Source organism: Mesoplodon bidens (assembly GCF_964165515.1).
Source record: "Mesoplodon bidens genome assembly, chromosome: 3".
Lineage (NCBI taxonomy): Eukaryota > Metazoa > Chordata > Mammalia > Artiodactyla > Ziphiidae > Mesoplodon > Mesoplodon bidens.
The window spans coordinates 153,576,479-153,602,171 of NC_138178.1; the positions used below are offsets into that span (position 1 = coordinate 153,576,479).

The 25,693-nt window shown below is 51.0% G+C and overlaps 1 protein-coding gene across 4 annotated transcripts in view; it reads left to right on the forward strand.

Moving 5' to 3' along the window:
• The window catches only part of ADCK1 (aarF domain containing kinase 1), a 111,036-nt gene that overhangs the window by 79,063 nt on the left and 6,280 nt on the right, over positions 1 to 25,693 (forward strand). For 3 of the 4 annotated variants that reach the window (XM_081230023.1, XM_081230026.1, XM_081230024.1), the window contains 4 exons: positions 2,217 to 2,375; positions 8,973 to 9,089; positions 23,072 to 23,221; positions 24,558 to 24,755. In XM_081230023.1, coding sequence (XP_081086149.1) covers positions 2,217 to 2,375; positions 8,973 to 9,089; positions 23,072 to 23,221; positions 24,558 to 24,755 — 624 coding nt within the window. The remainder of the gene's footprint in view (positions 1 to 2,216; positions 2,376 to 8,972; positions 9,090 to 23,071; positions 23,222 to 24,557; positions 24,756 to 25,693) is intronic. The other variant, XM_081230025.1, reaches the window with a different exon arrangement.

Below are 25,693 nucleotides of genomic sequence, written 5' to 3' on the forward strand. Positions count from 1 at the left end.
TCAGAGCCCAGAGATTGGAATTCAGGTGCCTCGGATGACAGGTGTGCCCTTGGCCTGGGCCGGGCAGGTGCTTCTGTTTCCTGTGCACCAGCTCTGCCTCCCCTCTGGTGACAGCTGAGGGCCATCTGAGGGCACGGTGACGAGACAGGATGCCCGGCTCTGACACATGCGGCCTGGGCCTCACTGTTGCCACCTCTTCCTTCTTGTTTCGTGTGATGGAAACAGAAACAAAACATAAACTAAATCGATTATCATAAGGTCACAGGTCTAGCCCCTGAAAGACTAGACAAGACTTAAAGGAAATTAGACTGCAGCCAAATGTAATTAAAAAGGGTTTGAGAGAAATGGAGTATAATAACCCTGTGTGATGATTCTTTTAGAGTGGCGTCTGGTACATTGCCTCGGACATAGGATTTAAAAACAAAGCTGTAAAATGCCTTGTAGTTAATGGCCTTACTTTAGATTTATTTCTTTGTGCTGCATGTGCCTAATACAGTGTTGGACATCATGTCATAGACCAGGGCAAACAGAAGCATGAGACAAGGCTCATAGCTGGGGCTCAGTAAGGCCTTCTGGGTAGACTGGGTGGTGTCTTGGTCAGCTCAGGCTGCCATAACAAAATACCATAGACTGGGAGGCTTAAATGGCAGACACTTATTTCTCACAGTTCTAGAGGCTGGGAAGTCTAAGATCAAGGTGCCAGCTGATTCGGTTCCTGGTTGGAGCCTCTTCCTGGCTTGTAGACAGATGGCTGCCTTCTCCCTGTGTCCTCACCTGGCAAAGAAGCGGAGAGCTCTGGTCTCTCTTTCTCTTCTTATAAGGACACTACTCTTGTCACAGGGGCCCTACTTTCATGAGCTCATCTAGACCCAATTACTTCCCAAAGGCCCCACCTCCAAACACCATCACCCTGAGGTTAGGGCTTAACATATGAATTTGGGGACTACATAAGCATTAAGTCCATAACAGATGGTACCAATAGGCCCATGGTTCTTTAGTTCTCGTTTCTTGTCCTTCTGCTCTAGCCAGGGCTAGAGGTGGGGATTCTCAGAGAACTTGAACCATAATCTATGCCAAGAATTACTGGGAGGATCTGTCAGTGCTTCTCCCCAGGCCTGACTTTGAACACCAACAGGAGGGCTTATAGAAGAACAGGAGAGGTGCCTTCTGTGTCCCTCCCTCTCCCCCCACCCCATGCTGGAACATCCTCCATGTCCCTGGCATCACCCTTGCTTACCCACTACAGTGCTATAGTCTGTGAACTTGTGAGACCATCTCAAATCCAGAGCTCCAGTGGTGGGGTAGCCTCAGAACTGAGTCCCTGCCCACGGAGGGGCTGTGGTGTGCTCTGCAGATGTCTCTGGGCTCTTGTTCTCTGCCAGTGATGTTTGTTTCACATAATTAAACTGACAACTGAAATGCCAGATAAGTCTTCTGAAACTCACTCTTTCATCATGTCCTGACTCAAGAGTCCACAGTGGGCCCAGATCTCCGAAAATCCAAGCTTTTTACCCAAGTAGTCAAATCCCTTATCTCTTACTCCTCTTGTCTTATCCAACCTTGGTTTCTTATTCCAATTTGATTTTTTTATCATGAAATATTTTAGATGTATTCAATACAAAAAGCATAGAAAATAATATAAATGCCCAGGTACCAACCACTCAGCCTAAGAAATAAACAAATGTAGCTGCTGCCCCCTCCCAGCCTTTTATAAACAGGACCATGAAGCACAAATCTGGGAGAAGCAAAGGCAGCAATTCAGCAACGTGCTTAAGAACAAGGGTTTTGGGGCCGGGTAGACCCAAGGGGAATTCTGGCTCTGCTTCCTTGCTGGGCAAATTCAGGAAAATCACATAACCTCTCAGAGCCTCAACTTTCTTAATCTGTAAAATGCAGATGATAAGGGTGTGTACCTCCCAGAAACACTGTGAAGAATAAATGGAGGAATAAGGCAGGTAATAGTGCTTACCCAGTGCTGGGCAAGTGGGGAACGCTCAGTAAATGGTGGTGGCCGTTTCTGTTCGCGGCTGTTGGGCTTTCATAATCTTGGATTTGGACTACAGAGATGGGCCCCAGGGGAACTGTTTCTCCACCCACCCTTACTCCAGGGGCGGCCTGGGTACTTGTCAACTCCCAGGCCCAGGCAGGAGGACAGAGAATGTACCTCCCTTGGTGGGGGCTGTGGACAGACTGATGGGGTGCTTGATGGGTTTTAGGTGCTCGTCCTGGCTGTGAAGCAGCTATTTCCAGAGTTTGAGTTCATGTGGTTGGTGGATGAAGCCAAGAAGAACCTGCCTTTGGAGCTGGATTTCCTCAACGAGGGGAGGAACGCCGAGAAAGTGGCCCAAATGCTCAAGCACTTTGACTTCTTAAAGGTAGGAGGTCAGGGCCATGGGGCCCTGGTGGTTGGGCGGAAGAGGGCAGGGGAAAACTGGTCCCAGCCCTGAGCATCCCCCCTTGCAAGACATGAGCGGGGACATCTCCTTCCTGAGTCTTCCTTCTGAGGGTGACTGATTTGTCCCTGGTGATGCACATTAAAGCCCTTGAAGGCAAAGTTATTGATACAAATTAGCAAAGGGGATTGTTGACTTTTTGAACAAATATTTTTTTTATTGAATGACCTACAGTTGCAAGACCTTGAGCACTCCTGAAGGCCTGTAAGCCATGGTTTCCACCTTCATGAATCATGGGATGATGACATTGATGATGGTGACGGTGATAGCTAACGCTAGTATACTCTGGCACTGTTCCTAAAACTTTACTTATATTACATCAGCTCATTGAATACGCAGGTCTGTATCACACAACACATGTGTCCTAGAAATCTCCACAGTATGCAAAATCGCACAAGAGAAACCACAAGGTGTATGGGCAAAATAGGGTTAGGCTTACCACATTCAAAAATGTCACCAGTGACCCAGAAAATAAAAGCGGATAGGAACCTAATGAAATGGTAGCATAGTTTTACACATGGTAAGTGGCTAAGAAATACATAAGACCACAGTACACACACCACTTTACTTGACACGGGCTTGCGGAAGTGGGCATCAGAAGAGTGGCTGCTTAGGAGTTACTGTAAAGAGGTGGAGGGAGGGTCATCTGAAATTGGACAGCTGTTGTGACACCAGTTATGGGTGAGTGTAACCCATAACATACGTGGTGATGTTTGAGGTGTGTCTGCTTTGTGTATTCCTGTGCGGATCAGCTGGATGCAGTTTTCTGCATTTCCAAGTATTTCTCGCAGATGATACTGCACATAAGTGAATGTAAAATTTGTGTTATGATCAAATTGTCCCCTAATTTATCATTCACATTGGAACAGATTTGTGTTTTCAAGTATTTACTAGAACTGCTGGTGTGATAGGAGACACTTACTGTGGGAAACAACATCAAATGACACAAAGTCCCAGCTCAGTGAGAGGTCCTGCTCTAAGGATTCAGAAGAAGGTGCTCCTGTGGGGAGCAGGGCAGGGAAGGCTCTAATGAGGAGTTGGCCTTGGAGCTGGTCTTTGAGGACGGTCCTGATGTTCCCCACAGGGCCCGTGGAGGTCGGAGTGAGAGAGATGCATGCCCACACCACTGCTCTTCCAACACATTTTGTCCATGGTGGGGCTTGGATTCATTTTCCGGGGGGACCGCTTCGTCACAGCAGTGCAGGGGTTGGGTCCCTCTGGCAGTCTACATGGAGAGATTGACTTTCAACTCTTGGAAGAGATCAACCCTTTGCTTTTCACTGGGGAGGCCTGGAGAATGTGGGAGGGGGAGGCACAGGGCTCCAGGTACTAGTTCTGGAGCAAACAGTCCAGTGGGGCTCTTCCTGGGGAGGGTGTCTCAGCATGTGGACTGGAGGGTCTCTTGCTCTGGACTAAAGTATCCACGTGGCTTCTGAAGACATCCTGAGAAACAGAGACCGGGTTTGTACTGTACTTCTGCTATCCGGATTGATTAATAGAGATGGGGAGACTGAGGGTGCATCTACCCTAGCTGCCTGAGAGTCCTAAAGCTTGGTTCACGGGAGGAAGACCTACAACTGTGATGAGCAGTGTGGCGTCTTGATACGCTGATTTGGTGGAAGGTGTGGCCACTGGCAAAATCCAGCTTTTTGAGTGAGTTGGGGGTCAGGTCTGTCAAGATGCCCCCAGTGTGCTTGACTGGATTTTCCTTAAACAGCCCTACAAGGCAAATGCCATTATTTGTACAGACCCTCTTGCTTGGGCAAATCCAGATGATGTGGTAACATTGCCCCAGCCTTGAGCTTCAAACCACCAATTCAATGAAAACTTGGCTTTCTAATGCAAGTAATAATATTAACTAATTGAAATAATGCTGTGGGGTCTGAATTATGCTTCCACTTACATATTCCTTTTCTTTCATTCCATTATTCCACATTTATTGAGCATTTCCTGGGCCTGTTGCTGTGCTAGGATCTGGAAGGTACCTAGATGAGTAAGAGATGGTTGGCTCCTGCCTGGGAAGACTTCCCATCTAGTGGGGGACAAACACACAGCATGTTGTTATAGTACAGGTTGGTTAGCACTATGCCAGAGACTGATCTATGTTTCTGTGGATGCCCAAGAGGAAGTACTTAATTCCACCCAGATAAGGTGCTCAGAGGGGGCTTCCAAGACGTGTTGATTATACAAAGTGATAGGCAATGTTTACTGAATGTTTCTTCTGTGGCACTGAACACTATGCTGATACTAGGACACTGAATCCTTCCAACAACCATCATCCCATTTTACAGATGGTAGTCTTAGAGGAGAGGAGTTAGGGTACAAACAGGACTTTCTGACTTCAACTCTGAGGCTCGTCTAAGGACACTTTGTTGCCTCTTAGCCGGCAGGGGTGGGCCTCCGTGCCCAACAGAACCGTCTCCTCCACTGTTCCCATGGAAACAGCAAAATCGTCCCCTGGCTAGGGCCAACTAGCATCTGTCAGACCAAGACATGTAATAATAATAATAATAATAACACAAATTTTTGAAACGAGGCTGCCAAATGGGTAAATAATTAGTGTAATGATTTGACCTGCTGCTTCTAAAACCCGCACACCATTCCTAAGACAATGGTAGAATTAAGGCTCCTGAGTAATTAATTTTCTCTAAACACATAACAAGTGGGAAGCAAATTTTGCGTTGCGAACCCCGTTCAGCTCTTAAAACAGGAGATAGATTGCTTTTGCACACTGGCACCCCATCACAACATCTGTGCATAATTAAGCCTCAGCCAAGAGTTTACCTCTCAGTGTGTGAGGCCTCTTCCAGTGGGGTTTAATAACCTCAGCCCTATGCTATAAATCTCCGAGCCTCAGACAAGCACTGAATGCAAATGTGGTGTCGGGGAGACGGGGAGAAGGTGATGGGGCAGCCAGGCCGAACGGTCAGACCAGGGCATTTGTAGATCTGGCATTGGAGTGTGTGTATGCTGTGGGGAGGGGACAGGACAAGCAGTGAGGTTTGTGACTGACCTTGGGGACAACTGGGACAAGATAGAGGGAGAAGCCTTATAACCACAGGGTTTCGGACTGGAAGGGATGAGAGTGTGTCTCTATGTGGAGGTGGGGCTTGGTGGGGGGCTATCTCTGGAGCAGGGGCCACTGCAGGGTTTTTTAGTGCTAGGTAAGGGGCCTGGGACACTCCAGAAACTGGGGGCAAACCCTGAGGGGATGAGCATGCTTTTGGTGAAACACCATAACTTCCTAAGACTCTCAAAGATGAAGAAGCACTGATGTGTCATAATTAGTGTTTGTTAATATTTTTTACATGCCTATGCTGTGTTAGACACTTTTAAAGTGCTTTATGTATATTTACTCTTTAATCGTTATACAGCCCCACAAGGGAAATGCCATTATGAGCTCCATGTCAGCAGCAGGGAAGCTGAGGCCCAGAGAGATGAAGCCACTTGCCCAAGGTTACACAGTTTCCTGGTAAGGGACAGAGGCAGCCTGGCTCCAAGCCTGCATGTTAAACCTTGAGCTCTTCTCCCTCTGTAATAACTTATGGGCAGATCTGAGTTATGCTGAACTGTCTGTTGCATTCGCTCTCAGCCCTGGTTGTGTTTCAGAACCAGTGAAATTCTACGTGGCTGTCATATGGCGGCTGCCGTGTTGAGCACCGGGACCTCACACATGCATAGTAGGAAGTAAGGAGCGTTGCTTTCCTTGTAACTGTCGTCACCCTTTTACAGTGAGGGAACTGGCACTCAGAGAGGTTATAAAACTTACCCAAGTCACACAGCTTGGAGGTAGCAGAGCAGGGGCTCCAGCCTGACAGTCTGACTTCAGGTCTCTGCTGTGCTCCACTGGGCTCGGCTAATGGGACGACTGTGACCCTGGATGACGGGGGGGCTGGCCCGGACAAGCCAGGTGTGCTGACCAAGCAAAGAGGAAGCACAGGGTCAAGGCCAGTTAATGAGGCTGAGGCCAGGGTTTGGGGCTGGAACTTTCCATCCTCTGTGCCCTCCTTCCAGGGGTCAGGATTGGCTCTGGTATGGGGCAGGCAGAGCCTACAGGAGCGGGGCCTCTGCTCTGTGGTGAGAAGTTTAGACGCCAGACCCAGAGGTCCTGATGACCTGTGTGGGGTGAGCAGGCACCCTGGCCAGGAGCCTCTCGGGGTTTATTTTTGTTTGGGCAGGGGACAGGGTGGTTCTTATTGCCTCTTTAAAAATTTTCTCTTTCATTTTCCATTCCTTGATGGAAGAAGCTGAGGAAGGGATGGTGGTGAAACATCGCTGTTGGGGTGAAATAAATTTCACCTTACAGCCCCAGAGCCTCCTGCTCACATGATGATTTAGGGACGAGTCACTTGACCTTGTGTCACCTGTCAAGCCAAGTTTCTCCTAATTGAGCAGGAGGCACATTTGCATTTTGCAGTCATTTCCATGTTACATCCATCGAGGGGCAACTGCAGCCCTCCCTGAGCTCCCAGGACAAACCCTTCTGCCTCCCATTTTTTTTGTTGTCTCTGCTGTTTCAGAGCTAAGCAGCTGAGGCAGGCGCATATTCCATTGGGAGACTGGGGGGAAAGGTGGAAGAGGGGAACCCAGTACACCGGTGACCCTGACTAACAAGCCCAGGGAGTCTCCAGCTTTTGGGTTTTCTCTCTGGTCTGTGGCTCTTTCTTGGCTGTTTTCCCTGTTGCCCCAGGCAGGCACGGAGGGGAGGGGTCTGACCTCCAGTTTCCAGAGCCCCAGGCACCCACGGCCAAGCTTGGGTCCCAGACAAACAGGGGAAGGACTTAACCCCCAAATATGTCCCTTTCATTTGGAAGCCACCACCAACAGCAGCAAACTTGCACTCATATTTTTAAAGAGATTTTTTGAAAAATGCCAAGCGAGACTGAATTTTAAGTTCAAAGTAACATAGGGTCACAGATTTCTCTAATGGCCTAGATTTTCAAATGGCAAAAACTGCAGGAAAGGAGCAAACCAAAATGACTCCTTGATTTCAGTAGGAGCTTTTGTTCCAGGGAGCCCAGGGTGTTCACTTGTATGTATGGCACCTTTTGTCCCCAGAGCTCCTTATTGAGATGGAGCAGGAACAATCTCCTTTCTAATGAGGGAAACTGAGGCATGGAGGAGTTAAGTGTCTGGACTCAGACACAACAGTTGTTAGCAGAACCAGGAACAAGAAAGGTTTCTTGGCTTGAGGGCTGCTATCTTACTGCTAGGTGAGCTTTGAGGGTTGGGATGAGGGAAGTCCTTATTCCCCAAAACACTTGAATTAGGTGCCCTTGCTTCTTCATTCGTAAGTGGAATAAACCCATTAAGTTGTTGGGGAATCATGGCATGCTGAAGTCCTGGTCATTCCTCCCTCCTGGCCATGGTGGGACTCATAGGTGTCACTCACTCACAGGGCAGCCCAGCAGTCCTTGGTGCAGCCCAATCTCTTGGCTACTCCTGGGGAAATTTGTTCTCTTTTTGGCTTTGGGTGCCCTTAGAGTCAGAGGGGGTTGGAGAGCATATCAATTAGGAATGCATTTGTCTGCAGGTAACTGACAGCTCCATTCAGAGTGTCTTAAACAAAAAGGGTGTATTTTCCTCACATAGTAAGAAGGCTTGTAGCAGTTGCCTGTTGATATTGTCTCAGTGGTTTGACAGTATCAGAGCTGGCCTCTCTGATTTTCTTAGACTTTTCCTCATGGTTATAAGATAGCTGCTGCAGCTCCAGGTATCACATTCACTCTCAAGGTGGGAAGAGAAGGGTAAGAAGAGTTGCAATATTTACAAACATCCCTTTTTATTAAGAAAATAAAAACCTTCCTACACCCCCTAACAGACCTCCACTTATGTCTCATAAGCCAGAACTGTGTCACATGGCCATAATTATTGCAGGGCAGACAGGGAAAGAATTTAGTTTCCCCTGTCTCAAGGGAAGAGGAGGATTGGGACTAGGTGTTGGGTTAGGCTTCAGCCCTGCCTGCCAGAGGAGGCTTTAGGAAATGGGCATGAGAAAACTCATGACTTCGTGACTGAAAAATTCATCACTCAGCAAAAATTCATTCAATCATTCATACATATAATAACACCCATTGCACAGGTGAAGAAACTGAGGCAGAGGGTTTATATTCACATGAGGAGCCTGAAACAAGCCTGGTGTGAGAGAGAAATTGCTTCTAACACCAACTCTGGCTCAGATATTAGAGGTTCCATGCATTTTCCCCTAAGTCCCCGTTTTGGTGTGGGCTCTTCATTGTGTCTGGAAGGCACTGAGGAGGGTGGGAAGCCCTTCTCTGGTCCCCAAGCAGGAGGGGTCACTAAAGGAGGCCTTGCGCCTCGCTGGTGGAGGCGGAACAGCCTACCCTTCTCTCTTGGCCTGCCTCCCGCTTTCCCCACCGATCCCTGCTGCGGGGGGGCCTTCCCTTCCGTTCCTGGGAGGAGCGTGTGCTGATGTCTGGCTCACGTGCCTGTCTGCAGCCCCCTTGCCCACAGCTTCCAGACTCCTGCCTCCTTCTGACCTGCCCTTTCCTATTCCAGGTCCCCCAAATCTACTGGGAGCTGTCCACCAAGCGGGTCCTTTTGATGGAGTTTGTGGACGGCGGGCAGGTCAACGACAGAGACTACATGGAGAGGAACAAGATTGACGTCAATGAGGTAAGGTCAAGGGCGCTTGGCTGCTGGCGCGGGACGGGGCTTGGGCGGGGCTGCCTAGCAAGGGCAGGTGTGTCTGGGTGAGGTCTCACGGCCTTGAAGTGGGGCCTGTTGTCTGAAGAATTATAACATCTCTGAGCACAAAGCAGCCTTCCAGGTCCTCTATGGCAGCTCTCTGCCCATCTCCTAGAGCTGGGGTTGGCAGCAGGCAACGGGGTGGGGCACGTGCTGAGCCCCACCTGCTGCAGGGCAGCAGCTCCTGCCCGGACAGGGGATTACCATGTCTTCTTGTGCCATCTGAGCCCTGCAGTGCAGAGAAACTGAAGAACAATGGTGCAAGTCCATGGGACTTAATCCTCTGCCCTTTGGGCCCTGGACGCACCTCCTCCCTCTTCCTGCCCTCCCCAATCTCCAGGTATCAGGCCAAAAGGGCGCAGCAGTAGCCAGCTAGTGACCTGGAGTGAAAAAAAGAGGGGCTTCTGTCTCTCGCCTGCCACCTGTTTGGCCTCAGGGAAAGCTGACAGGTGGGCTGGAGCCTGTACCCCATTTTCTTCTTCTTGGTCACCATGGGGTCCCACAGGTAGGGATGAGGTTGTCCTTTTTCCAGCAGCATTCATCATTTTTTAGTCCCTACTCTGTGCTAGGGTTCAGAGTGGAACTAGACACAATTCCCTTTGTCAGGGAGTTCCCAGCCTAGCTTTGGAGTCAGACACACAACTCTATCCTTATAGCCATCTCTTAGGCAACGCAACGAGGGGTGAGCCAGTCCCCAGGGAGCCACAAGGAAGAAGTGCTCACCTCTGCCCCAGGCCGGCTTCCCCAGCAGGATGAGCGGGAATATGCCCGGGATGTGTGTGTGTGTGTGTGTGTGTGTGTGTGTGTGTGTCGGGGTGGAGGTGTTGGGGGTGCAGAGCTGGTACTGCAAGGAAGGGTAAAGGAGTGGTGAATTTTTTTTTTTTATACATTTATTTAATTTATTTATTTGGCTGCGTTGGGTCTTCGTTTCTGTGCGAGGGCTTTCTCTAGTTGCGGCGAGCGGGGGCCACTCTTCATCGCACTGCGCGGGCCTCTCACTGTCGCGGCCTCTCCTGTTGCGGAGCACAGGCTCCAGACGCGCAGGCTCAGTAGTTGTGGCTCACGGGCCCAGTCGCTGTGCGGCATGTGGGATCTTCCCAGACCAGGGCTCGAACCCGTGTCCCCTGCATTGGCAGGCAGATTCTCAACCACTGCGCCACCAGGGAAGCCCAGTGGTGAGGTTTTGCAGGGCTGCAGGCAGATGGCGAAGGCCTTAGGCATGATCCTGAGGTACTGGGGAGTCATTGAAGGGTGAGTAGTGCAGTGATATGACCCCTCTGGCTGGTGGGAGGAGGGAAGGAAAGGGACCAGACCCAGCAGAAGTGAACGCTCTTGGCTACTCCCTCTCGGGCAGCACACGAAGATGAGCCTGTGGTCCCAGTGGTGGCCCAGAGGAAAAGGCCGTACTTTGGCTCAGCAGATGAGCCAGTGGGAACGGCAGGAGAGCGTGCAGATTGTAAGCCCAGGCCTCGGGTGCCTGTGTGGCCTCTGCAATGAGGACGATGATAGCCTCACTTCTAAAAACATTGGGAGGACCTCAAGAGTTAGTGCACAGCAGTGCCTAGAACAGTGCCTGGTGCATGCTGAGCGCTCCAAAATGGCAGCAAGACTGTTGTTTTCACTCTTTTCTTTGGGCTCCGGCCTTTCCTTCCTCCTCCTTTATCGCCTTTTACCGTGAATGTTTGCTGAATGCCTGACTCCCTGTGCCAGGCCCTTTTCTCCATCATAAACTCAGGAGGGAGGTCTTATTGTCTCCATTTTGCAGATGAGGAATCAGAGATTCAGAGAAGGAAGGTAACTTGCCCGAGGTCACACAGCTAACAGAGCTAGGATTGAAACCCAACTCTCTCTGACTCCAGTACTCCTCTTAGTTCATTAAAGGAGGGCCTGCATCAGAGGGTATGGAGCTGCTGCCAGGAGCATGTTTAGCCACAGCTGGCCTTGGATCCTGGGGACAGCTGTTGCCCCCTGACTTAGGGAACAGTGCTCCCAGAACCCTTCAGGGGCCTCTGGATGGGTGGGGAGGCTGGATGGGCCTCTCTACTCCCTACCCTGCTTCACCCAGGGCACCTCTGCCATCGCCTGAGTTGCCTTTTGGGCTTTTTTGGAAGAGATCTGCTGCTCGGGGGCTGGGGGCAGGGGGAGGATGAGAAAACTACTGTTCCAATTCAGGGGAAGCTCAGAGAGTTAGCAAATGTCTTTCCCGAGGTCACCTGGTAGTAGCACAACGTGGGCTTCAGACTCTGCTTCCCTCACCGTTGGCTAGAGGGTGTCTGGGCAGAGCTTCCTGCAGAGGAGGGAGTGGTAAGACCAGCTTGCCCATCTCTTCCTCTGTTGGTGGGGGTGGGGGTATGTCCCCGCATCTAGCCAGGGATCCTTTGTCCTTTGTCCACCAGGACTCTTGAGTACAAAGTCTCTGGTGCCAGTGAGGAGGAGAAGGGAGGGGAGGGGGGTCACCTCTTGTTTCTCCTGAGCAGTCTTAAAGGGGAGCAGGGTCTCTCTGCCTGCTGATCAGGAAAGACTCCAGGGGCCTCAGGTTACTGGCGTTTCGTTACTGCCAGCAGCACCCCTAAATTCATTCATCTCTTTTGATCCAGTGAACCCAGGGCCGTAATGGCGTTTCATCAGGCAGCTTTGATTTTCAAAGACAAATGCAGACAAAGTTGTGCTCTGGGGTAGTTGCTTGCTCTTGGCTGAGTGAGGAACCTGGGAGGAGGTTGGAGGTGGCTGGTGGGAGCTGGGGCTGGGTGATGCCCTCTGAGGGTCTGGGCCCGTCTGCTCCTGCTTGCAGCCCTCTTGAATCAGCTTTGCAGATAAGGCCAGTGTTCTGTGCAGAGCAGACCCTTGGTAGACGTCCTATGAATTAGCGAACAGATTAAGCCAGTCTCGTGCCCTGGATTGGCCTCTATGAGGCAGGGCTGAGGTAGAGGGTTGGTTTTTGTTTCCGTGGACATAGAGTCGGGCAGGCTGATATCAGAGTAGTTTGGGGAAAACAATAGCAAAAATTAGTATAAGCAGCTTAGATGTACCAAGCATGGGACAAATATAATCTCTACTCCTTACACATGTCCTCCAAGGATATATTGTTAACCCCATTTATAGATGAGAAAGGTGAAGCTCGGAGAGGTTCAACCATTTGCCCAACATCACACCGCTAGCAGGGCCAGAGTCAGGTCTGCATGACTGCAAAGTCCTTGCACCTCCACCTTCTCTGTCTCCCTCCCGGGGATATGCCTGGGGCTGCAGTGGATCCCAGGGCCACCTGGGTGACAGCCACGCCAGTAACTCCTCGAAGAAGGAGTTGGAATACGGACAGAAGTTTTGCCCAGCTCCCAGGGCACCATCTACATGCAGCCCTTCACTCTCTAGCTTACATCACGTTCATATTACAAACGTTCCATTTTCTGGAGATGTTGTGAGGGCTAGATGTGTCCTCCTAGCACAGCTCCTGGCGTGTGGCTAGAACTCGGAACTGGTAGCTAGTTGATGGTTGTTGCTGTTTTCATTATTATTATCATCACTGGGCCCTGCCCTTTCCTCCATTACCTCCTTTGACCATTAACGTTTACTGACTGCCTGACTCTGGGTGCCAGGCCCGATCTGCATTATAGACTTAGGAGGGAGGTCTTTTTTTTTTTTTTTTTTTGCAGTACGTGGGCCTTTCACTGTTGCGGCCTCTCCCGTTGCGGAGCACAGGCTCCGGACGCGCAGGCTTAGCAGCCATGGCTCACGGGCCCAGCCGCTCCACAGCACGTGGGATCTTCCCGGGCTGGGGCACGAACCCGTGTCCCCTGCATCGGCAGGTGGACTCCCAAGCACTGCGCCACCAGAGAAGCCCAGGAGGGAGGTCTTGTCTCCATTTTGCAGATGAAGGATCAGAGACTCAGAGAGGGAAGGTAACTTACTTGAGGTCCCAGATCTTCATGGTACACCTCAGTGAGTTTTCATATGGATATACTGTGTACTCACCAGCCAGATAAAGGGACAAACCATTTCTAGCCCCCTGGCAGGCCCCCTCCTGCCCCCTCCCAGTTGATACCCTCACCCCCACCAGAGCTCCCGCTATTCTGACTTCTGTTGCCATAGATCACCTTCTCCCTTACTGAATTTCATGTCAATGGCATCATACCATATAGTAATTTAGGCCTGGCATCTTTGTCCTCAATTGGCTGTGGGTCTTCTCTGGAAGCTCTGTTCTCTTCCATTGGTCTGTTGGTCTGTCCTTGCAATAATAACCAAACTGTCTTAATTCCTTATTTCCTTAATCCCCTGCCCCTGGCTTCTAGGGTTTGCATGACCTGGGAGCCTCCTTGGTAGTATTCTGAGATGATGTCTTTAAATACTTCCACAGGAACCTCAGGCTGGGTAGTGGGCACTGGGACACGTGCTCTACTGTGCCGTTGCTGACCATTGGTGATGTTGGAAGACTAGGGACAGGCCCTACTGTGCAGAAATTAACCTATTATGGTTCTTACCAACCAACCTAAAAACCACAGGCCTCATGGAAGACTAGTGGGGTGTGTGTGTGTGTGTGTGTGTGTGTGTAGCATGAAAGACTCCACGTGACTGAAAGTTTCTTAAAAAATTCTGAGGTTCTAAAACCTGTCTAGGACTGTGGGACTGAGTGGGCCTGTCCCTGGAGTGATTCTCCCTCCTGAGGACAGCCTGGCTGTGAGTGTTGCTTGGGGAGGGAAATACAGGGGACAGATAGGAGTGACAAGAGGCAAAGATCTCACCCCAAATCCTGGAGGAAAGGATAGTTAGTGGCATCTTGTCTGCTACAAGCTGTTGACTCAGCTGGAAGATGGGGCTCAGGAGGAAGTGGCTCTAGAAGGATTTGTCCTCGACGGTGGGGAGGGCTCTAGACCCCTCCAAACACTTGTTAGTCATGCCCACGCCACTTTGAAGAGGTCTCCTCACCCTGCAGGGTCCCAGCCCAGTTGGGCTAGTATGTGAGGACCTGAAGACCAGTCCAAGTGGCCAGTTCCCCATAGACTCAGGTAGGGAAACACCAGTTTAGGAGACAAGAGACCTGGGTTCAAGCTCCACCTCTGCCAGTGGCCCGCTGTGTGACCTTGGACACATCACTCCCCTCCTCTGGGCCTCAATTTTCTTACTGAAGGCGTTGGGTTAGCAGGACTCTAAGGGTCTGTTCTGCTTGGATACTTTACAGAACAGCGACTCTTGGCTTGCTTGGAGATAAGACTTGAGTGCAGATTCCTGGGCCCCACCCCAAACTTACTTATCAGAATCTGGGGAGGGGAAGGGTTGCAAGATCTGCATTTTAACAAACTCTCCAGGTGGTTCAGGTACTCACTGGAGTTCAGGAACCACCTGCCACAAGACCAGGGGGTCCCTGGCTGCCTCAGGTGAGCCCACAAGCCTCACCTCCACTGTTTTGCACGTCCAGGCCCTGCCTAGGTGTGTTGTCTGGCCAGGGAGCATGGAGCCTGGGGAGCCAGCAGCCTGCAGGGGCCCTCGTTTGTCTGTGCTCTGAGCCCAGAAGCAGCATATTATTGAGGGCCTGACCTGGTGATCATATTTGCCAGTTACTTTAAGAGCTGGTGACAGTGACTGTCATTGATTTCATTAAGAATAAAGGTCGTGCAGGAGCACGCTTTCCTGGGCTGAATGGAGCCTCCTTAAGCCACAGGACAACTATTGATTGCAGGACCTTTATCGAAGGTTAATTGGATTTCAGTGAGTGTGTGTTTAAGACCCCACATGGGCTGAGGCCCAATTGAATTTGTGTGAAATTAGCTGGGAGAGAGGTGACAAAGTCAGGAGCTGGGGTTGGGTGAGACAGGGACTGGAGGCCTGGTGGGCAACATCCGCAGTCTGTGAAGGACAGGTTGGGTGCAGGGATGGCGGGCTTGCAAGAGACGCCAGCCTGTCCATCCCGGGGGCCCGGGAGCCTGCTGGGGGAAGAAGGCCAGGCGCTCCGCAGTGGTCATGATGTCGACTTTGACCGGGTTCTCTGTCCCCATGTTGGCCCTCTGGTCTGTGCTGTGGCTTGTAGAGCCTGTCTTTTGACCACTCCAGAGAGTAAGTCTTGTCTTCCATAAGGATCTGAAGGGGATCTGGAGGTTTAGCTCTTACTTTGGACTCCCAACCCATGTATCAGAGGTGCCAGGGCCCGAGTTGCTGGCCTCTCTAGGCTCCGAGACAGCCGACTTCAAGGGCCCCCACTGTCAGCTTAGGGTGCCCTGTCGTCTAGCCTGCTGAGCCATTTTTCAGCAGCTGTCTGCTCCCCTCTGGCAAACACAGCCTGGCTAATCTCTTGGTGTGCTGTTTTTGGCCATTCTACTCTCTGTTGCAGTGGGGTCTCGGCCTTATTTGTTGCTTTTAGAGTCATTTTAGCGGGGCGGGTGAGGGAATGCAGTCAGTGCCTGGGTTCCATCTGCTGTGTGCAGCCAGCCGCCCTTGCCATGTTTCTTCTTTCCAGTCGTTTTTCTATTCCGTGTCACTGGAGAAGCAGTGAAAGCATCTCAAACGCGTCTTTCAGCAGATGTTTCTTGAGCACCTACTAGGTGCAGGCCCCTCACGTCAGTGCCATAGGAGCAGTGTGGACAGAGCCTGGGACACGTGGGCCGGTCAGGCGTCACCGAGGCTGCGTGCATGATGGGAGGGGCAGAGGGTTCAGAGTTGGGCCACCTGGGGTTGTGTGTAGCTCTGCCATTTATTGGCCAGGTACCCTTGGGCAAGTTACTTAAACTCCGAGTCTGAGTTTCCTCATCTGTACAGTTGGAGTGATAACAATACTTCCTTCACAGGGTCGTTGTGTGGCTTTGCAGGCTGTGAAGTTCTGTTAAAAAAAAAAAAGTCATTTATAGTTCATGAGGTTATTAGTCACAGAGGCATGTCTTGCTCCACAGAATCTCCAAGAATCTTCTTGCTCCTCTCCTGTCCACCTACCTCTGTTGTCCATGAGTATGTAGACTCAGGGGTGATCAGTGGTCACTGACTGAGCAAATGGGGACCCCCTTTCCTATCTTTAAAAGCCATGCTGCCCAAGTGTTTCCTCTTGTCTCCCGACACCAGCTCGGATTGTGTAGGACATTTGCTTTGTGCTCAGCATCATCCACCATTTGGCAGGTCACTCTGGTTCAGTGGTGGAAGGTGCTCAGAAGACTAGGGAAGAGAAGCCAGAGAGGCACAAAGACCCTCGGTTACTGAAATCACTGGAATGAAAACACCTCCTCCCATCGTCCACCCTCCGTAACTTCTCACACCAAATCTTGAGAAGCTTGGGGATGTTGGAGGGGTCCAGGTGCACAGATGGCTTCCTGGAGACTTATTTCCCCAACAGCAGGTGTGTCAGGAGTGGGGAACAGCGTCACTTTGGAGTTGGCCTTCCTGGCTTCTGTTGCTGGCTCTGCTGCTTGTGAGCTGTGCCGCCTGGGTGGAGCTCATCACCCTTAGGAAGGCCCAGGTTCCTGCTGTAAAGTGGATACAAGAGAGTATCAGGGGGCTTCCCTGGTGGTGCAGTGGTTGAGAGTCCGCCTGCCGATGCAGGGGATACGGGTTCGTGCCCCGGTCCGGGAAGTTCCCACGTGCCGCGGAGCGGCTGGGCCCGTGAGCCATGGCCGCTGAGCCTGCGAGTCCGGAGCCTGTGCTCCGCAACGGGAGAGGCCACAACAGTGAGAGGCCCACGTACCGCAAAAAAAACCAAAAAACAAACAAACAAACAAAAAAAGAGAGTATCAGGGACTTCCCTGGACGTCCAGCGGTTAAGATTCCACGCTTGCACTGCAGGGGGCACGGGTTTGATCCCTGGTTGGGAAACTGAGATCCCGCATGCTGTGTGGTGTGGCACCCCCCTCCCCCAAAAAAGTATTGGATTGTTTGATGATTGAAACATGAAGCAGCTGGTGCAGTGCCCACAGTCCATGCTCTCAACACAGGCTATTTTGCTGGAATTCTAACCCCCAACCCCCCTCTGTGGTGCTGGCAGTAAAATATTAGCCAGAAGAAGGGGGAAATGTAGGGAAGAAACCCTTTGCTCATTTTCTTTATCCTGACCCAGGTAAGGTGGACGGATGTGGAGGTATTTCTTTGGAGCGAGTTGCTGCCCGAGGCAGGGATGTCAGAGGTCATCATGTGTGTCTTCCAGTAGTCGTGGCCCTTTGAGCCTCACTGGCCAGGAGACCTGTGGTTACCCCAGGCCCTGGCTCTCAGGTGCTGTCCCGGTTCAAGCCGAATCTAGAGAAGCTTTCACCAAGCTCCTAGAGGCTCCGAGATTAGAGAAACTCCCCCAGGTTCCTGTAATAACCCGGCTCCTCGTCTTCCTTCTTCATTACCGCTCCCAACACCACATGTGGCTGAAGAAGTTCCCCCTGCCTTCACACTCAGACACTCATCTCACTGTTTGCTGGTCCAAGATTGACCCGCTCCATGAATGGGCAGCAGCGAGGGACCTGACGCTTATACATCCCAGGGGTGGTTCTTGGGGGTGGAGTGGGCTGGAGAGTAAAACGCTCTAGGCAGTGGTCTGGTCTGGTCTTTGGGGCTATGGTTCTGCCTCTAGAAGCCTGGGCGGACACCAGGGGAGGGGCAAAGAGAGCTTGAATTATTAACCTCCCTATACTCAATATTGGGCTACTTGTGTGATTATTAATATCCTGCAACACCATCCTCCTGCTTCTTTCAGAGATCTTGACCTTGCTTCCTTGACACCCCCCAAGAACATAAATAGACTTTCCCTTGGGGGTGGGAATAAATTCATCCATGCAATTATAGAATAATTTAAGTACTTTCAGCCAATTCAAGTTTTGAGAAACATCCAAAAATAACTCTTTGATTTAAATATTATTTACTAAATTAATTCATTACTCAGACTTTTTATAGATTCCTGGGTTTTCCCCTGCCTACTGTTAGAACATAAAGGCATTGCGTAATTACGGAAATCACTTATGTGAGCGGCACATTCTTTTTACATGGAACAATTAAAGACTTGTCACTGTTTTTTTTTTTTTTTTTTTCTGAAAAGAGCTGTAGTGTGGCTTTAGTTAACAGTGTATTTTTGGTTAGACAAACAGCTCTGGATTTCCCACTGCGACTCTTTTCTCCAAATGGAATGCTTTCTTGGTTGCCGTGGGGACCTGCAGAGGTTTGGTGCAGTTCCTGCCACCAGGAAGGAGCTTCCCAGTGAGTGGAGAGGCAGGAGGGGCTGGTGATTGAGACCTTGCTCCCTGGAGCCAGGCCACCTGGGTTTGGATCCCGGTTTCACTAACTGCTGGCCAGGTGACCAAGCTTCCTCCTCTTTTTGTATCTCGCTTCCCTCACCTATCTACCGCAGAGGTGGCTGTGAGTCCACGTAACGTACCTGGAATGGTTCATGGCACAGAGCGTTAGCTGCTACCATTCTAAAAAGGTGGGATTCCTTTCTTTATGCAGATGCTGCCGTTAACAGGGCAAGGGGCAGCCTTAGAGGAACTGAACCGACATTTCTCCAAAGAAGGTATACAGATGGCCAAGGGGCAGATGAAAAGGTGCTCAACATCACTCATTGTCAGGGAAATACAAATAAAAACCACAATGAGAGATCACCTCACACCTGTTAGAATGGCTGTCATCAAGAGGACAAGAGATAACAGTGTTGGTGAGGGTGTGGAGAAAAGGGAGCCCTTGTGCACTGTTGGTGCGAATGTAAATTGATACAGCCATTATGGAGAACAGTATGGAGGTTCCTTAAAACACTGAAAATAGACCTACCATATGATCCGGCATTTCCACTTCTGGGTATACATCCGAAGGAAATGAAATCAATATTAAAAGGATACCTGAACTCCCATATTCATTGCAGCCTTATTTACAATTGTCTGTTCTTGAGGAGGAGACATAGCTAAGTATATGGAAGGGGTGGAGAGAGGGTTTTGTGCCCAGTGGTGGCCGTAGGTTTCTCCTGGGACTTTCGGTGCCTCTGTGAGTAGGAGGGGGCTGGCTGCCTTTCTCTGGGCAGATTGGTTCTCAGAGACTATTTACTGCAACTCTGATAGATGTTAAGAAAAATTACCTAAAATTCAGAAAAAGGCGTGTGCGGTTTGTCCTTTCAAAGTCACTCTTGGGCATTGTTCAAGCAGCCTACTTGAGGATTTTTTCATATCTAAGGGAATGTACTTTTGTTTGACTTTGCTATTGACAATTAATTAAGGGCTCAGACTGAAGTCATATGTCAACCTGTGGATCTTATCCAGTAGAGATGCAAATAATTTCTCCCTGCTAGAAAAGATAACCCGGAAGGTTATGATTTCCTTATTGCCCAGTAGGCCAGTAACCAGTTTTGTATCTAATCCTGGAATCTTAGTCTCTTATTCCTGTTTAAATACCCATAAATACCCAGTCCCTCAAAATTCTCTTTGAACCAGATCTACTTTCTTACTTGCTCCTTTACTGATGAGTTACACAATGTTGGACATGTGTTCATTCTATATTTGTGTGAAAGTCAAGTTTTTAACTTTTTGAAAATTACTCTTTGATGGTGACAGTGGATATATTTTTTTCCAGGTTTAAAGTAAGCTACCACATGACAGAAAACAGACAAGCACGTTTGTGTCGTAGAGTGTAGCAGATAAAGTGCCTTCCCACAAGCAATCACATTTTGACCTTGAATCTCGAGGTAGCTCTGTGAGGAAATAGAGTAGATGGGGCTAGGCTCACTGAACAGCTCAGGGAACTTAGACCCAGATTGAGAAGGGAGGTGACTTGTCCCCCAGGTCACCCATGCCCACAGTGGCAGTGCCAACAGGGCCCCAGAGTGAAGCCAGTGACATAGGCTGGTCCTCCCTCCTGTTTCTGCCTTCCACACCTGCCTATCCCCGTGAGATCTGGTTAAAATGAACATCAGGAACAGCCCATAAAAGGAAAGACACCCAGGTAGGGGCCGCTGGAAGGGGAGGGCTGCTCTGGTGGCTTTGCCTGTGTGTATATGGGCTGCACTTGGCAGCCTCTCCTCCTCCTATAGCAGCCGCTCACTCCTTATGAGCCAAGGCTCCCCCAGCCTGAGTCCCTGGAGCCCTAGGGGCCACCTTTCAATGTAGTAACAGGGGGCCCGCAGCGACTAGCAATATTTCAGAAAGCTTAAGGGAGGTCATACATCTCCCCATGACAGGTCTGCCCAGACTAAATGAAATGTCATTTCTCTGCTTTTGGCTGGAATTCTGTCAACTCTGTCTGGCTGCCCTGCTTATCTTGGGCTGATCAGGAGCCCTGATCGGACCTTATAGGCATCCTTGACAAATAAAAATGAATTATTACTTAATAAATGCAATTGGTTTGGCACATATGGCCTTTCAGAGCTCGTCTCCGTAGAGCTCCAAAGAGCCTAGCAGAAGGGGTTCTCAGTGGTCCCGAGGTGGGCACCTGCGGGCTCATCCAGGACCAGCTCTGGCTGGGCCCCCTCTCCCAGGAAACAGAAAATGGTGGCCCTGGGACACCCAGCATTTCAGCCTGAGTCTGGGAACTTGACACGGGGTAACGTTCTGTTCCTGATGCCCACAGACACTGAGTACTGGGCATTCCTGTCCCCCAAGAAGAATGTCAGGAGCGTGTGGTGGCAGGGCACAGGCGACAGTCGAAGTGTCAGGACTTTAGATACAGCCTCTTTAATCCTGAGGTCATCATTTCTTAAAAAGGTACAATGGGGCTTTCCTGGTGGCGGAGTGGTTGAGAGTCAGCCTGCCGATGCAGGGTACACGGGTTCGTGACCCGGTCTGGGAGGATCCCACATGCCGCGGAGCGGCTGGGCCCGTGAGCCATGGCCACTGGGCCTGCGCGTCCGGAGCCTGTGCTCCGCAACGGGAGAGGCCGCAACGGTGAGAGGCCCGCGTACCGAAAAAAAAAAAAAAAAAGTACAATGAAACCTAGTCTGCCACCCTCCCAGGAGTGCTATGAGGAATCAGGGGCACCTAGGAGAGGTTACTAGGTCCCGAGCACCATGATACTCTCATTTACCTGACAGTAGCCAGTGAGAGTGGCACTATTATTATTTCCATTTTGCTGAAGTTGAGAGTATGACTAACTTCTTTAAGGTCACAAAGTTCAGTTGAGAAGTGCAGAAGTCGGCGTGAGCCAGTATAGAATAGTGGTTACTGGAAGGCTGTGGGTCACACCTGGTTTGAATTCTGTCTCCACCTCCTTCCAGCCGGGTAGCTCTGGGTACATTAAACCTCGACGAGTCTCAGTTCCTAATCTGCAAAATGGGGATTATGATTGTACTTACTTTTAGGGCTTTTAATAAGGATGACAACTACTGCTACTAAAGTAGACTTATTCTTGATGATTTAATTGGAGGCCAATTATCATTGATTGGGATTCAGAGGAGACTAATGGGGTTAGGATAAGCATCAGAGGCCGGAACCTCAGCATCCTGGAAAAACGTGGAGAGGCAAGGGTCTCACACATGTTGAAGGCAGAGTCCTATACTCACATGTTTGGCCTGTTACAGGCAAGGGGATGAATAATAGAACCAGTCTGTGATATGTAACTTAGACCTCAATGAAGCTGTTTAACAAAATAGAGCCAGTTCCTGCCATCATATAGGAGCTTATGATAGTGGGCTAGATGGTTGTTAATCAAATAATAATACAAAGAGTGTGCTAGTGATAGAAAAGTGTGAGGGTGTATGGCAGGAGAACATCATTTAGTCTAGGAGGTCAGGGAAGGCTTCCCCAGGGAGGTGATGCTCAGTTGGGGTGGGAAGGAAGAGAGGAGTGAACCAGGTGAAGGGGAGATGAAGCAATGTTCCTGGAATATCATGTGTAAAGGCCCTGAGGTAGGAAGGCACAGAGATTACTAGAGAAGAGGAAGAGAGCAAATATGGCTGGCATGTCAGTGTGGTACAAGATGAGACCAGGGAGGGAGGCTGGGCCTGGTTGTACAGGACTTTGTAAACCAAGGAAAGGAGTCTTTATCTTAAGACCCTAATCCTATGTTCCCCATCCCACAGGCCCCAGCTCCTCTCCTCTAGCTGGGATATGTTTGTTAGTGACCATGGGGTCCAGCCGAGGCTGAGGGATGCCAAGGGCAGTGTGTGTCCTAGGGCGTCAGCTTCCTGGGTTAAGCATCTCTTTGTCCTGTGGAAACCCATCAGCAGACCATCTGTGAGTCCGGGTCTGGCTCTGTTCAGCAGCTGTTCCCAAGCTGGGAAGAGGCTTTTAGCTTTAATAAAAAGGGAGTAGAGATAAGGAGGCTGCCTCGGCAGGGAGAGCAGCAGTGACAGGATGATTTAAATGGCCTCTCCAGTGTCATTTCTTCTGTGCAGACATCATAAATCAGATTAGCATTGGGCTCTGGCAGCGAGGGGAGTAGGGAGAGGGGCCTGAAGGGAGAGGGGAGAAGGGCTTGTGATTCTGGGTACTCCTGGGACTGGCCTGGAGCTGCTGAGGCAGCCCCAGAGGGTGATGGGGGTCATCTATTCCTGGTCCTCAGCCCCCTGGCCTTGTTCTTTGGAGAAGGGGCAGGTAGAGTGATCCCTACCCCCACCCAGCTTTCCAACCCCTATTCAGCTTTGGGGGAAAAAAGGAAGAGGGACTGATAGAAGAGAAAAACCAGGGAAGATTGGAGGGGCCTGTGTGGGAGGTGGGGGTTACAGCCTTCAGAAAACCTGGAAGCAGTGGTTCTCCTACCTTGCCATCCATTAAAATCACCTTGGGCACTTAAAAATAATACTGATGCCTGGGTACCACCCCTAACATTTCTGAGTTCCAGCTGAATCTAATGTGCAGCTGAAGTTAGGAAAAGCTGGATGAGCATTCAGCTTCTATGAAGAACGATGCAGTCTCAAGCCATCCCTTCCACCGTGACTGCTCAGGCCTTCCTCTTGAGAGTGGCCAGATTGAGGGGCCAGAGGAGAAGTCTCTGAGGCATGTGGTAATGAGGTGCAACTCCCACCCACCTCCCTTCTCTTTCAGATCTCGCGCCACCTGGGCAAGATGTACAGTGAGATGATCTTTGTCAACGGCTTCGTGCACTGTGACCCTCACCCAGGCAATGTGCTGGTGCGGAAGTGCCCGGGCACAGGAAAGGTGGAGATCGTCCTGTTGGACCATGGGCTTTACCAGGTAGGAGAGCCCTTTCCCCCCAGGGTCTGGTCCTGCCTGGGCTCAGAGCCCACTGAACTCCCCTGTTGGCCACAGAAATGGGAAGCAGATAGCACGGTAGCTGAAGAGGGCCCAGCCCTACCCCTAGAGCTGTTATTTTGTGGAAGTCAAGGTCGTATGAGCTTTGTTATTTTGTGGAAGTCAAGGTCATATGAGCTTTGTTATTTTGTGGAAGTCAAGGTCATACGAGCTTTGTTATTTTGTGGAAGTCAAGGTCATATGAGGCCTCCAAGCTCTGGGAGCCTCAGCTTCCTCCTAATAGAGTGAGTGATAACACCTCCTTTAGAGGCAGCTGTGAGGGGTAGATGAGATTGTGCCTGGATATGTGAATGGACTTCCTCAGCTGCAAAAAAAAACCTTTTTCCCAGGGAAGCCCAGGCCAGCCAGACCCTGGGAGTTGAGCTGCCCTTACATGAGCTGGACTTCAGGGGGAAGGGTAACTGAGCCCCAGTGAGGAGGTCATATGTAATGGGAAAGGGCACCGGGAACTGATAGGGGTTGGATGGTCCTGACTATCCTCTGGAACTTGGGACACAGAGCCGGTTCCAGCGAGCCACGTGTTCCTGCCTGGAAGTTGACAAGTTCAGTGTCAATCCCAGGACCCAGGTCCTGGCTTGATTCCAGGAGGCAGGTGGTCCTGGGGAGGTTTCCCCGGTGGTCTCCTGCTTCTCCCCTCAGAGCCCTGATCCCACATCCCCAAATCTGGGCTTCCTTTGAAAGGCTCAGGGGTGTTGGGCATGTTAGTTTAAGGTAGACACAGCCCCCAAGTGAATGATGACCCAAACACAACAGATGTCTAATCGCCCACTCACACACCAGTCTGGGGTGTGTGGAGGGGCCTGAAAGCAGGGGCTGCCCGAGGCTGTTGCTCCCAGGTCTCCTTGGGGGTCTCGCCCTCCACCAGCAGCAGGGGTGAGGGCCCAGAGGAGCATGCATGGGAAAGTTTTCATGGACCAGGCCTGCAAGTGGAGCTTCTGCCACATTGCATTGGTCAGAGCTCAGGCAGAGGGCTACATCTAACTAGGAGGAAGGCAGGGATCTTAGACTGTAGTTGGGAAGAAGAGGGGAATATCGATTTTGGTGGGCTGTTGGTAGCCTCTGCCCCTCAGGACCAAGGCTGGCCAAATAGTGGCTTTGTACTTGGACCTTCGAGGATGGCTGACTGTGGGAGAGGAGCAGACGTCGTGCAGGAACCACGGTTTCCCTCCCCTCCCCTTTGCAGTGGTCACACCAGCCAGGGACTGGGTCTTTCATGGGGAGAGGGGGCTCAGGTCCTGCCATGCTGCCCCCGCTGTAGGTGCTCACGGAAGAGTTCCGCCTGGATTACTGCCACCTCTGGCAGTCGCTGATCTGGACCGACATGAAGAGCGTGAAGAAGTACAGCCAGCGCCTGGGAGCCGGGGACCTCTACCCCTTGTTCACCTGCATGCTGACAGCCCGGTCGTGGGACTCAGTCAACAGGGGCATTGGCCAAACTCCAGTCACCGCCACTGAGGTGGGTGCCCCCCGCCACCCCGGTCCTGCCCTGTCCCGGATGCAAGGGGCAGGGCCAGGTGTGGCCTTTAGAGCCCTGCCAACCCAGGGTCTGGGGTCCTATACTGGTGGGCTGTGGGGATGGAGTAGGGGGCAGAATTAGAGAGGTACTGGTGGAGGAGGGAGGGAGGGAGAAAGAGTGTGCCAGGATGGATGGGGGGAAAGGGGACGCTGTCCCACTGTGTCCCTCCTGGCCTCATCAACCTGGAATATAAGTAGGTCACGTTAACTGTATAATCCAGGCTCTGTGACTTTCACTACAACCTGCTCTCATAAGGTTTCAGGCTTCCACCAAGTTCTCCCCCAGGACTTCTGGGAATCCCCAGGGACTGTCTGGTAAATAAGTCTGGCACCACCCACTGTCTCCTGCTGGGTACCATCTTCCATCGTGGGGTTGCTCTAGGGCACCCTCCTGGGCAGGGGGCTTCACTCCTCATGCCGTACTCAGGGGCTGCTTGTCCCTTCATTCCTATGGAGTTTTTAGTGAAACAGCTCTTTTGGTCTTTGTTTGTAGCTCATTCCTCCATTGGATCTGGAGTCTGGGCTGAGACCGATCCTAGGAACACCTTCTCCCTGTACTTGTACTCACCTCTGCCCCTCCAGTAGGGACTTACCGGGTAGCTCAATCTTCCTGGCTCAGGGTGAGCTCCCTCCCAGGCTTCTTAATCCCTCGTGGACTTGCCTTCTGTCTTCCCAGTCTGTCAGTTTGCAGACCTTTGCAGACTTGCCCGTGTCCATGTGGGGAGGGGCTTATGCTCACCACAAGGGACAGGGTCCTGCTTGTGCAGTAGAAAGACCTGGGCTCTGGTTCCAGCGCCTGCTTCTGGTGGCATGACCTTGGATGGTTCTAGTCACCTCTCTGAGCCTCACAGTCCTCCCTTGCGAGCTGCCTTGTGGTGG